The sequence below is a fragment of the Ranitomeya imitator genome, chromosome 5, assembly GCF_032444005.1.
Source record: "Ranitomeya imitator isolate aRanImi1 chromosome 5, aRanImi1.pri, whole genome shotgun sequence".
Classification (NCBI taxonomy): domain Eukaryota; kingdom Metazoa; phylum Chordata; class Amphibia; order Anura; family Dendrobatidae; genus Ranitomeya; species Ranitomeya imitator.
In genome coordinates, this window is record NC_091286.1 from 602,027,014 (window position 1) to 602,040,267 (window position 13,254).

The following is a 13,254-nucleotide window of genomic DNA, read 5'->3' on the forward strand; positions in this document are numbered from 1 at the left end:
AATACAGTAGGCGAGGGTAGAGCTGGCCGTGCAGTGGTTTGGTGGATCGGTGGTTCCTGCAGGTTGTAGGCTTGCTGGAAGAGGTGGGTCTTCAGGTTCTTTTTGAAGGTTTCGATGATAGGGGAGAGTCTGATATGTTGTGGTAGAGAGTTCCAGAGTAGGGGTGATACGCAAGAGAAATCTTGTATGCGATTGTAGGAAGAGGATAAGAGGGGAGTAGAGAAGGAGATCTTGTGAGGATCGGAGGTTGCGTGTAGGTAAGTACCGGGAGAAGAGGTCACAGATGTATGGAGGAGACAGGTTGTGGATGGCTTTGTACGTCATGGTTAGGGTTTTGTACTGGAGTATTTGGGTAATGGGGAGCCAGTGGAGGGATTAACAGAGGGAAGAGGCCGGGGAATAGCGGGGGGACAGGTGGATTAGTCGGGCAGCAGAGTTTAGAATAAACTGGAGGGGTGCGAGAGTGTTAGAGGGGAGGCCATATGTGATGACGTATTGTTAGTTGCATCAAAGCATATTGTATTACTGTGACCATAATAAAAATATAAACATCTATGATACAATTAGGAAGATTTATTACACTTTTTATTACTTTTCGGCATCATTACATGAACGGTTTACATACGTAAATCACAGATTAAACTACGAGACACTACCAATATTACCCTGTATCATGTTATATATTTAGATCTGGTACCTTCCTGAACATATATTTCTATAACCGCCAAGCAAACACCGCTCACGCTTATACCAAATACTTCACCAATTTAATAGAACATAATAATCTCACTATAGTAAAAAATCTCAGTGGGCTATCCCACAAAGAATGAAAAAAAAACAGAAACAAAAAAAACCCCAATGTTATGGTTTTAACTTGTCATCAACATTTTATCGGTGACTACAGCGACACCGTCTGCTTTTTTACTAAATGTTACAAAACTAATTTAGGGGAAGAAAAAAAAAGAAAAAAAAAAACAACTATCCTTCACTGACGGTGCATCAATTCCATCAGTTTTTTTGGTGCAAATCCCCTTAAAAAAAAAAAAAAAAAAGTGGTATTCCCGTCTCCACGATCGTATCACAATATGAAGTAGGCGTAATAATATTAGCAAATACCTTCAATTAGAATGTAGTATAGTTCTTCTAATTTGCTTATCCCATGGTTATGACCACTCATATAGTGACATGTTAGTGGTCGTAACCATGGATACCTAAGCTACTGCAATGCCCTGCACATGGGGTAAGCAACATAGTGAATAAGAACTACATTTCTAATTGGAGGCATTTGCTATTATTATTACTACATATTGGGGTACGATCTTGGAGAAAGGAATACCTCTTTAACTGAAATCAATAAACATAATATATAGGTGTTAAGAAGAAACGTTTTTGGACATAGTAATGGTCACTTACAATAATGCCTGAGCCTACCACATTAGTGCACCAGGAGGTAGTAACCTGTGTCCTATTGATTGGTCTAATATCATGTAATCTCAGATTTTAACATTTCCAAACATTTACATCATAAATCGTCTGTTGTAGAGAAGTGCAAATCGCTTCATGAAGACAATTGTGGTTCACAGAGTTTAGCTATGGATGTAAATCACTACTTTGCTGTCCGTAAAGGTTCAGCTCTCAAATCTGATTGTTAAGCAGCAAACGCAGAATACTGTGCAGTGACGACACTACTCATATTCTACGTGAATTTCCACCATAAGGCCATGTGCACACGACTTTCAGGCGGATTCCTGCCCGAATCCAAAATAAGTAAAGCGCCGCAAAGGCCCCATATAAGAAGGACATAGCGCCCGACACTGCAGTGCACAGACCCCCTCATCGGGGAGGAATAGGGGACTTTTCTTTTTCAAGCAGCTTGTTCATGTATTTATAGAAAGAGATGCCTGTAGCGGACAGCATGAATCAGTATTGGCCCCACAGCTTACAGACTAAGGTGTTTAAATTAATATAAATGAAATAAATCAAATTAAAAATCAATTTGAAAAAAAACAAAAAACAATCAAACAACAACACACAACATCAATAAGAAATAAAGGACCAGTTTCAAAGTCATTCTGAAAGTGCAATAATAATGCAATATTAGGTCTCGGATGTTTTTACGTACTTGGTCTTGGTCCTTATCACTAATTAACAAGCAATTTGCCCTAAAATTAAAGAAAAAAACAAAGTACGGTACTTTCAGGGGTCTTTTTTTCTTTTATCTGCCACAGAGGTGGTGGTTTTATATAGCCAGGTTTATGGAAACCCCCCCAATGCTTGCTCATGTAAACCCACTCTAGATATGTCAAGTGCTTTACCATTAAGCAGCTTCCACAGTGGGGATTGGCGCTGTGAAGTTTAAGGAAATGCTGCCGAGTAGTGATGACCGGACAACACCTTATCAGAGCATGCTCGTGTGCTAACCAAGTGTCTTCGGCGTGCTCGGATACTATGTCCGTGTCCCTGCGGCTGCATGTCTCGTGGCCATTCGACAGTCGCAACACATGCAGGGACCGCCTGTTTGTTAGACAATCCCTGCATGTGTTGCAGCAGTCGAATGGCCGCGAGACATGCAGCCGCAGGGACATAGTATCCGAGCACGCCGAAGACACTTGGTTAGCACATGAGTATGATAACGCCTTATCCGAGCATGCTCGCTCATCACTACTGCCGAGTAAAGAAGGTTCACAGTGCTCTGATCCAGCAGCCCCATCAGTAGTCTGTGACATCCAGACCAAAGTCCTGCCAGCGTCCTCCTACCGGCGCGCATCGCTGACGCTAATTATTGGCAGGCTGGGCACAGTCAATGCTGCTGCGAGATGCATGGTGTTAGAAGAGGCTCCGGAGATGACAGCTGGTAAGAGGTGCGCAGCAGGTGAGAGGTGCGCAGGGCTCTGGTCCAGCAGCAATGATCTACAGATCGGACCACACGACAGGTGTCTTGCCTGGTTATATACATGTGTATGCAGAAGGGCACGAACAGCCTGACAACTATGATGGCCGCTGTAAGATAAGGCAAGATGGATGTCAATCAGCTCTGCAGTATTGGCCAAAAACAACTTGACAGATCGGGACCCCTCAAGGTCTAGGAATTTTGTACTTTTGAGGGAAATGCTCATTCAATTCATTAGTGAGGACCAATCCACCGGAACAGAGAATAAAACAAATAACGACGTTACCATATAAAACATTTGGCCTTTCCCATTTGTACCATGTTACATTTACATTTTTTTCCTAAATGCTTTAAAACAACTTAACATTTGTCTGATTAAAAACATAGAAAGTTCCCGTCATGACGTGAACGTGGCTGGTGCCCTCAGAACCTGAAGAGGTCGATAAAGTGCTGCGGGGAGACGGGCGTGAGGCAGCTCTGCGGGTCGTTGGCCGTGCAGGGGTGTCCCGAGTCCTGGCAAGACAAACACAGGAGTTACAGATTGGCAGAGGTCTCACAAAACGCAAAGTGGAATAGTGCAATCACATAAGCGAGGCGTAATGGCGCGTCTCCACAAAGGAAGCAGCGCACAGTGCCCCACTGCTTCCGACAGTCCCACAGACAACGAATGGAGCAGAGGTCGAGCATACAGATCTCGGCTCTATTAAAGATGGGGCTGCAGCGCCTGGTTCTCAGGTTCCGGACCCCTAATCTCAGGACCTGTGGGTTCCAGTGGTCAGATCCCAACTCTTTTTTCAGGGCTGGAGCAGTGCTTTAAATCCAAGTCCCCTGCCCCCGGTATTATACTCGCCCTTTGGCGGCTTCACCTTTATTTGGTGACGCTCCTGTCCCATGGAACCATCTTGTAAGCTGGCTGGAAGTCAGAAGCTACGTCACATTATCGCAATGCAAGTCTATGATAGCCAGAAGGAGGCCAGAACGAGGCTCTAATAGACGGACATTGAGTGGCAATCCCTGAATTTCTTTTTTGCAATCTTGTTCCAGTGCATGGGAAAATAAAGCAACTTTGCAAATCATATTCTTGTGCACAAAGTTCCCATGCAGATGCATGTGTCTCCATGGCAACAGACTACAAACAATCCTGTAAGTGGCTGGATCCTGCAGCCATGTGCTACTCTGTACCATCTGCCCCTCTTCTTACCAACAGGCTGTGCGAGAGGGGCAGTCACAGGGGGAAGACAGAGGCTCCGCGGGTCATATCCAGGGCAGTGAAGAGGCTGCAGCCCCCCATACATATTTGATGAAAGCTGGAAGGACTGGACGACCATACCAGAGATGGTATATGGGGCCTCCTGACTTTTCCGACAAATTATGTTGATGGAGATAAGTACAAGGCAGTTGAAATCTCAATGTCTGACGGTTTTAATTTTGGGCGAGACGAGCGGAGCCTGCCATGCTCCTCTCTCCCCAATGATAATGTGTCTGGCTGCATCGGGATAGATTTCCGTCTGATATAACATTGCAGACCCCCCCAACAGACCATTTCTGTGTCTCCATCATAGGGTGCAGTCAGACGGCCATATTCTCGTGATGATCACATCACATCCCTGGGACTGGCCGTCTGCTCTCCTGACCAGAGCTGCATACACATACATGCTGTCACGTTCAGGTCAGGGCAGCTGCCGGCCAGTCCCAGGGATGTGGATCCTCGCGTGATAATACAGCATTCTGTCTGCACCCATAGGGAAGCCCTGCATGTTGAACTTTGTTTCTCATACTATCACAGAAATGTGCCAGTTCTTACACAGGTAGCCTACTTTATAGAGAGGACAGCAATTTGGAAGACTGGTTTGCGAATTAGCTTTGTTCTCCTGCCGCAGCTCCTTTTTAGTAGAGACTATACCTGGTATAACAGTATTACTACAGCTGTAGTGATCATGACCAAGGTGTAACCAGGCATGGCCACTACTATAGGAACTTGATTCCAGCTCACCCAGTTGCTCCATGCTCATCAACCTGGGGCCCAGACACTGGCCTCGCCCTGGTCTCACATCAAGGAAAATAGAAAAAAATTGGAGTCCAGCTCAACAGGACTGGATTTTCCTTTTCTTTTTCAAAAGAAATTATAGTGCACACAAAAGAAAATAGTACATGGTCGCCATGACCCAGTCGACGCGTTTCGACTGCACTAGGCAGTCTTACATTTTCCTTGATGTATGGCCACTACTAGCTGTATGGCACTGTGCCTGGTCAACAATGCAGCTGACCAGCGGGGTAGCGAGAGTAAACATTGTGTGGAGCCCCCATTTATAGATCCCCAAAAAGGTTTACTGCAAATTTTATGGAACATTTGAACCCCTTAGTGACCAGTCCAAATTTTACAACTCTGACTACTGTCACTTTATGGAGGTTATAACTCGGGAACGCTTCAACAGATCCCGGTGATTCGGAGACTGTTTTCTCGTGACATGTTCTACTTCATGACAATGGTAAAATTTCTTCGATATGATTTGTGCTTATTTATAAAAAAAAAAAAAAAAACTGAAATTTGTCAAATGTAGCAATTTTCAAACATAACTCCCTAATCTAAGGGCAGAAAAATTATGTTACACAAAATAGTTAATAAATAACATTTCCCAACGTCTACTTTACATCAGCACAATTTTGGAAACCTTTCTTTTTTTTTAGGACGTTATAAGGGTTAAAAGTTAACAAGTGATTTCTCATTTTTCCAACAAAATTTACAAAATTTTTTTTTTTTTTTTTGGAGCCACCTCACATTTGAAGTGACTTTAAGGGTGTCTATATGACAGAAAACACCCAAAAGTGACAGCATTCTAAAAACTGCTCGCCTCAAGGTGCTCAAAACCACATTCAAGAACTTTATTAACCCTTCAGGTATTTCACGAGAACTGAAGCAATGTTTTTTTTCACAAAAAATTTACTTTAGACCCCAACTTTATTTTCACCAGGGGAACAGAAGAAAATGGACAACAAACATTGCTGTGTAATTTCTCCTGAGTATGCTGATACGCCTTAAGTGGGGGAAATCTACTATTTGCACGGCAGGGCTCACAAGGGAGGGAGCGCAGTTTGACATTTTGAACTCAAAATTAGCTGTAATCGAGAGCGGACGCCAGGTTACGTTTGGAGAGCCCCTGTGTGCCTAAACAGTGGAACCTCCCCACAAGTGACCCAATTTTGGAAACCACACCCCCAGGGGTATAGTGAGCATTTTGAACCCACAGGTATGACACAAAATTTGATAACATTAGATTGCCATATTGAATATGTTGTCATTAGTGTTGAGCGCAAGTGCTCGCTACTTGAGTTTGCATCGTTGCTCGGGTATGCACCAAATATCGCGGGTGCTCGAGTACGTGCCCCGCATGTTTTACGGCTTTTAGACACCCAAAAAAACAAACCAAAAAAAAAAACCACATGCGGGGATCCGTGATACTCGGTGCATACCCAAGCACCTGATAACCCCAACTGCAAAGATTGAAAAAAAATACATTTTTTTTTTATTTTATAATTTTTATCTAACTAAGGGGGTGACAAAAGGGCATTTGAGTTACTATTTTTTTTTTTTTTTTTTTTTTTAATCAGTGTGATAACTGTGAAAAGGTCTATCAAAAGGAACCAATAGGAAAATAGGCAGATCTTGTTGGGCACACCATGCAAGCGTCCGCCATTTTTTTTCCAGGAAGGTGATGAGGAGGGCTGGAGGAGAGAGCAGGAGGGACCAGGGGATGGCAGAGGCATCGGGGTGGTCCAGGGGACCACATGTCTCTCTTCTCTGATATGATCTAACCCAGTGTTTCCCCACCTCCAGTCCTCACTGACCCCAACAGGTCATGTTTTCAGGACTTCCATAGTGCTGCAAAAGTGTGAGAACTCCTGATACTTCCATCACCTGGGCAATACTAAGGAAATCCTCAAAACATGACCTGTTGGGGTCCGTGAGGACTGGAGTTTGGGAAACACTGATCTAACTTATCAGAAGAGAGTGAAATTAATTTTAAATCGGACTTGTGCTTTTTGTGATCGTCGTTATTCAGTGAATAATGGTGATTAAGTGATAGGGGACCGTAAAAAACAGCCCTGATCATGTTCTCCAGGGTCTCAGCTACCCCTGGAAATTATCAGACACTGGTGGGGGGCGCTATACCCTTATTTCTCAGTGCCGTTAAAAAGTGGCGCTGAGGAATAAAACAGGATTTTTGGTTGCTTACCGTAAAATCTGTTTCTCGGAGCCTTCATTGGGGGACACAGGAACCATGGGTGTATGCTGCTGCCACTAGGAGGCTGACACTATGCAAATAAAAAAGTTAGCTCCTCCTCTGCAGTGTACACCCTACCGACAGGAAGTAGGATATTCAGTTAGTGAGAAAGCAGTAGGAGAAGCAACATGTAAAAGAGAAAGAATAATATAATAAACTTTATCTACATAGCGCCAACAAATTCCACGGCGCACCATAGATTAACAGTTTCAAACACTCAAAGAGTGTTCAAAGAACTCAAACGTATACAGTAAACAGAGCTGTTCAACTTGGGAGGGTGCTGTGTCCCCCAATGAAGGCTCCGAGAAACAGATTTTACGGTAAGCAACCAAAAATCCTGTTTTCTCTATCGCCTTTCATTGGGGGACACAGGAACCAAGCAGTCCCTGGGGTGGGAAAAACAGACTTCCATCAGGTCAGAGGACTCACCACTGCTGCCTGCAGGATCCTTCTGCCCAGGCTGGAGTCCGCCGTAGTTCGGCGAAACGTGTGGATGGAAGACCAGGTTGCCGCTTTGCAAAGCCGTCGGCAAAAGCCCCGTGACGTACCACACTGGAAGCGCCGACTGCCTAGGTAGAGTGAGCCTTTATCTCAGGAGGGGGCACTCTTGTTTTTGACCCGGTAAGCTTCCAAAGTTGCCGTTCTGATAGAGCGAGCAATAGTCGCCTTGGAAACCGGCAGGCCTCTACGCACGCCATCAGGGATGGCGAAAAGAGAATCCATCTTTCGGAAAGCGGCCGTGCTAGCCAGGGAGATCCTCACTGCCCTGACGAGGCCCAGCCTGTTCAACGATCGCTCCAGAGGATGAGTCGGAGCTGGACAAAGGAAAGGTAGAACGATGTCCTCGTTGAGGTGGAAAGATGAAAACCACCTCAAGAAAGGAAGGAAGGAAGGAAGGAAGGAAGGTGGAGGCCTGGGACCACCTTGTCCTGGTGGAAAATCAAGAAAGGAGGTCGGCAAGAAATGGCCACCAACTCGAAAACGTGGCGGATCGAAGAGATGGACCTGAGAAAAGCCACCTTCCGAGATAGAACTGACAGGGAAACCTAACTGAGAGGCTCAAAGGGGGAACCCCTAAGAACAACCAACACAACCTTTAAATCCCATGAATCCACAGAGGCCCTGTATGGAGGGACAGTGTGGGCTACTCCTTGAAGGAAGGTCGTAACCTGTGGCTGAGAAGATAACGCCTTCTTAAAGGGAAGAAGAGCACAGGAACCTGGCCCTTTAGGGATCTGAGAGCGAAGCCCGAATCCGGTCCTGCCTGAAGGAAAACCAAATGGAAGGCAAGGAAAAAGGACATAGGTGAAAAGCAGTTGGACTCGCATCAACGAAAGTATGCCCTCCAGGTAGGATAGTAAATCCTGCAAGAAGACAAAGGCTTCCCAGCCTGGATTATAGAGTGGCTCATCTGGGCCGAAAGGCCGGACGCTCTTAGAACTGTGGAGTCCACAGCCACACCGTTAAACTGAGCGACCGATAATTCGGGTGGCAGATCGGACCCTGAGACAGCAGATCGGGTCCGTTTGGAAGGCACCAGGGGTGTCTGCGAGAAGATTGACGATGTCTGCAGACCAAGACCTCCTGGGCCAATCCAGGACGATCAGAATGACCGGCACCCATCCCGCCTTGATCTTTTTCGACAGCTTGGAAAGCAAGGGAAGGCGTGGGAACCAATAGGGGAGCACGAACTGCGACCAAGGGATGGCCAGAGTGACAACACGGCTGTGAGAGGATCACGGGACCCTGGGCCGACCCGAGGGACCTTCCTGTTCAATCGGGGCGCCATGAGGTCCACCTCTGGAGTCCCCCATCGAAGGGCAATCCGATAGGAAACCTCCTGAAGTACCATTCCCCTGCCGCGAGGCCCTCACGGCCGAGGAAGTCGGCGGCCTAAAAGTCCACGCCAGGGACATGCACTGCGGAGCTCACCAGGACCGTTGCCTCTGTCCAAAGGAGGATCCTGGAATCTCGGCCGAGGCCAGGGAACGCCGAGTCCACTTCTGGTGGTAGACATATGCCACTGCTGTGTCATTGTCTGTCTGGATTCGAATTGGCAGGCTGCTGAGAATCCTTACCCGGTGAAGGAAAGACAGAAGGATGATCCGGAACTCGAGGACATTGATCGGCCAAGAGGACTCCTGCGCCGACCAACAACCCTGAAAGAACAGGAGACAAAGCCTCGCGCCTCCGCCGAGCGGGCTGGCGTCCGTCATCACCACCTGCCAGGGAACTGGAAGGAAGGATATGCTGTGAAGGATCTACTCTGGGATAAGAGAAGTGACCTCGGCCACCAGTCGAGGAACCGTTTGACCCGGGAGAAAACCGGATCGGACGATGCAGGAAGAAGACAGACCTGTCCCTGTGATAGAATAGCCTGCTGAAGAAGTCTTGAATGAAACGGGTGAAGGGAAAATTGCTTCCGATGTGGCAACCAACCTCCTTAGGGCCTTTAAGGCCCGTTGGAAAGGAGGGGAGCCGAAAACCCTGGAGCAAGCGAACTTCCTGACAAAGGAGGGATATCCTGTCTTCGGGAAGGAAGACTCTGGTCCGACAAGTGTCGAAGAACATGCCCGGAGATACGAGGTGCTGAACAAGACGGAACTTCTTCCTGTTGACGAGCCACCCGCAACGGCTAGAATGTCGGGTAAGATGGATAGACTTTCGGGAGGCTGAAACCGAAATTCCTGAGCCTCCATGGAAGCGATTACTGAACGAGGGAATATCATCCTGAAGTGTCTCCGACGAAACTTCCTGTTCAGCAGATTGAGATCCGGACTGGGACGAACCTTGTCGTCCTCTGTCAGTACAAAAAGATTCTAAGAGAAGCCTGTGAACCGTTGAACCGTTCCAGATCTGGGACGGGAACGATTACCCCGGATTAAGGAGGGAAACAATGGCTGTAAAGAAACCCGGGACTAGAGTGGGGTCTCTTGGAGGTTGAGATTCGAAGAAAACGATCCCAGGACCGTGAAATGAAGATTTTGTATCTAGAGGATACAAGTGCCCTGGTCCATGCGTCCTCTACTGAGGAGACCCAGACGTCCCTGAGGAACAGGAGATGGTTGCCCAGCCTGAGAAACGGGCTGGGGTCTAGTCGTGGGTCATGCCTAGGTGGAACTTCCAGTCCTGGACCTGGATAATCCGCCTTAGGAGTAGCGGGCACGCCAGGAAAGAGTGAGATGAAGAATACCTTCTTCTCTTAACGTGCCTGTGGCCTCTGCTGTTGCGAAGAGGAATCTGATGCCGCGAAACTACGAAAAAGGTCAAAAAGACCGAAGTAGCCGCCTAAGGGGAAGTGGGCGAGGTCTGGAGAAGGGGACTGGTGCCGCCAGTGGCGACCTTAATAATTTGGTCCAGCTTGGAACCAAAAGGACTTGAACCTTGAAAAGGCAGGCTCGTAAGGGACTTCTTTGATGACTCTTGAGCCAAACAGTGCGATGGCTGGCAACAACATCACTGGGCGCCTGTGCGGCAGAAGACGCGACGTCCAGGGAACAAATTATTCCCCTGCGTGAGTAATCTGGGTGGCAAGTTCCGCCAGCCGGCCTGATGGAGCTCCAGCCTGAATGCCCCAACAGAGTTGTTTAGCCCCTCAGATACAGACTTTGAAACCCAAGTGGAAGCCAAAGCCGGGCATTGGGATGATGCGGCAGTTTCGAAAGCCGACTTCACGAAGGATTCCATGATCCAATCGATGGAATCTTTCAGAGCCGCCCCACCGGACAGCATAAGGACTGTGTTGGTGGCAAGTCTAGCAGCCGACGGATCCACAGGGGGAGAGGTCGTTCTCTAACGCCTCTCAATCTGGTTGGCAATGAGATCCGGAGGAAAGAGATGAGACTCCAAGACGCTTGTCTCTTTGAAAACGTCTGGTCGAATTCGCTCTTTCTCTGGCCAGAAGCTCCTCGAATTCAGGATGAGGAGCCAATACCTTGGGAGGTAGTTTAGACCGTCCAAACGAAACCGCCTGATCTGCGGGTTTCGTAGAGGAATCTTTGATGCCACAGGTCTGATTGGTCGCTCCAATGAGGCTTTGAACCATATCCCTCATGTTAGCGATTTGGTTAGAATCCGGCCCCAAATTATTCTCCGAAGGCGCATCAGAGAAAGCCTCGCCTGACTCCGGGGGGAAAGACCAGGGGGAAGTCGACCACAGAGAAGGACCGTGGGGCGAAGTGGACCGAGAAGAGAACTCAGACCGGCGTTCCTGTCTGGATCTTTCACGGCCTGTATTAGAAGTCTCGGACGGAGCTTCTTGCGACCCGCTGGCTACTACGGAAGTCTGCAGGAGCAACCGATCTAGCACGGACACAAGGGTCTGGGTCACCCGTGTGAGATCCGCTACTGATAGAGACAGAGAGGAAGGGGACTTTGCTCTGAGGCGGAGTGGCAGGGGGGGTCCTGGACTGTGAGCATAATGTGGGTTGCTGCAGGCCTGCCTGAGAAAAGGTAGGAGGCCGGAAGCGACCTCCCGTAAAATTAGACCGAACGAAAAATTCAGAAGGGGAGAGTATCGGTCAGTGGTGCAGAGCTACTCACGGCAGACGCTGCAGTGGGGATAAGGCGAACACGCAAAGTGTTAGACTAAGGCAGAAGAGGGAGGACAAAAGCGACTTCCCTTAAGAATAGACATGGCGATGAAGAAGCCAGAAGGTTAGGGGACAGGAAAGCAGAGGAGAGTGTCAGTCTGCAGCAGAGCTACTCACGACAGGTGATGGATGGAAAGCTGCACCTCATGATGTCGATGGTCCTTAACGCAGGGGTGCAGGCAGACAGAGCAGACTTCTGGGACACTCTTCTGTCCGGGACTGGCTGCAATGCTGAGCCGCAAGGGATGAGGACGCCAGGCTATGCGCTTTGAGGAGCCAGCGCAAGGCGGTCCTGGTGCCGAAAAACCACTTCAGGGGCGCAGGAGAATGTGGGCGGGGCTAACCGCCAGGATGGCGCTGGTGGGCGGAGCTCACCGACTTGAACCAGTCAGGTGGGAGAAAAGCCCGCCTGATGTAAGGAGGAAGTGGCGGAGTCGCGGCCGGAAGTAGGCCCCGGGAGAAGCCGGGGCCTAAATTAGAGGCCGGCGTCCACCGGTGCAAGACCGCGGCGCCGGAGCTGTGCGCCGCGGGTAAGCGGCGCGGCAGCCTGGGACAAAGGCATCACGGCCGCAGAGGGCGGCCGGAGAAGCGCGGCTGCAGGGGCCCGAAGCGGCGTGGCAGCCTGCAAATGCCGCCGTGCTGGGACAGATGGCAGGGGAGCCGCCGCGCTGGCACAGATGGCGCTAAGGGCGGCCGGAATCGTACGGTCGCAGGGGCCAGAAGCGGCGCGGTAGCCTGTAAAGGCCGCCGCGCCGGAACAGGAGGCAGAATGGCCGCAGCTATGGAAGCGGCGCGGCAGACAGAAAAGCACGGCCGCCGCGCGGTAAAGGGATCTCGGCCCGTGCGCGCAGATAAAAAGGCCCCTGCAACTGCGTGCAGCTGCCCGTGTAACGGGCGACGACCAGTGGGATCCCCCCCTTAGAAGATCTGTATGGGATGGAATGGGGAAAATACTCACCTTAAACATCCCACGTTCCTGAAGAGGAATGAGACGTCCAGGGAGCTGATGGACGTCCTCGTCTCCGCAACCGACAGGCTCTGGTGGGCGAGTGGGTGAGGGACGGAGGCAGGACCGGACTTCTAAAGCACTAAGCTTGTGTGCTAGGATCTTGGTCCTGGAGAGGGATCTATGAGGATACGGGGTGGCAGTACACGTCGTACTCATAGTCCGTATTGTGGGAGTACAGGTGTGACTGCTCACCCTGTATCCCGCCGGAAAAACCTGAAAAGAAACAACGCACATTGAGGTAGATAAGGGTCTAATGAAAGACCCGTGTCCACCTCCTACTGACACTAAGATAAACTGAATATCCTACTTCCTGTCGGTGGGGTGTACACTGCAGAGGAGGAGCTAACGTTTTTATTTGCATAGTGTCAGCCTCCTAGTGGCAGCAGCATACACCCATGGTTCCTGTGTCCCACAATGAAAGGCGATAGAGAAATCCCTGTAACTGCCCCTGTTAAAAGGCTTATCCACGGTTGTTAAAAA

The 13,254-nt window shown here is 48.9% G+C and overlaps 1 protein-coding gene across 3 annotated transcripts in view; it reads right to left on the minus strand.

Annotated features, from left to right (window-relative positions):
* Window positions 1–558: 558 nt before the first annotated feature.
* The window catches only part of FBXO25 (F-box protein 25), a 38,236-nt gene continuing 25,540 nt past the window's right edge, over window positions 559–13,254 (minus strand). For 2 of the 3 annotated variants that reach the window (XM_069727980.1, XM_069727979.1), the window contains exon 10: window positions 559–3,403. In XM_069727980.1, the coding sequence (XP_069584081.1) occupies window positions 3,314–3,403 (90 nt within the window). In that variant the 3' untranslated portion in view covers window positions 559–3,313. The remainder of the gene's footprint in view (window positions 3,404–13,254) is intronic. The other variant, XM_069727981.1, reaches the window with a different exon arrangement.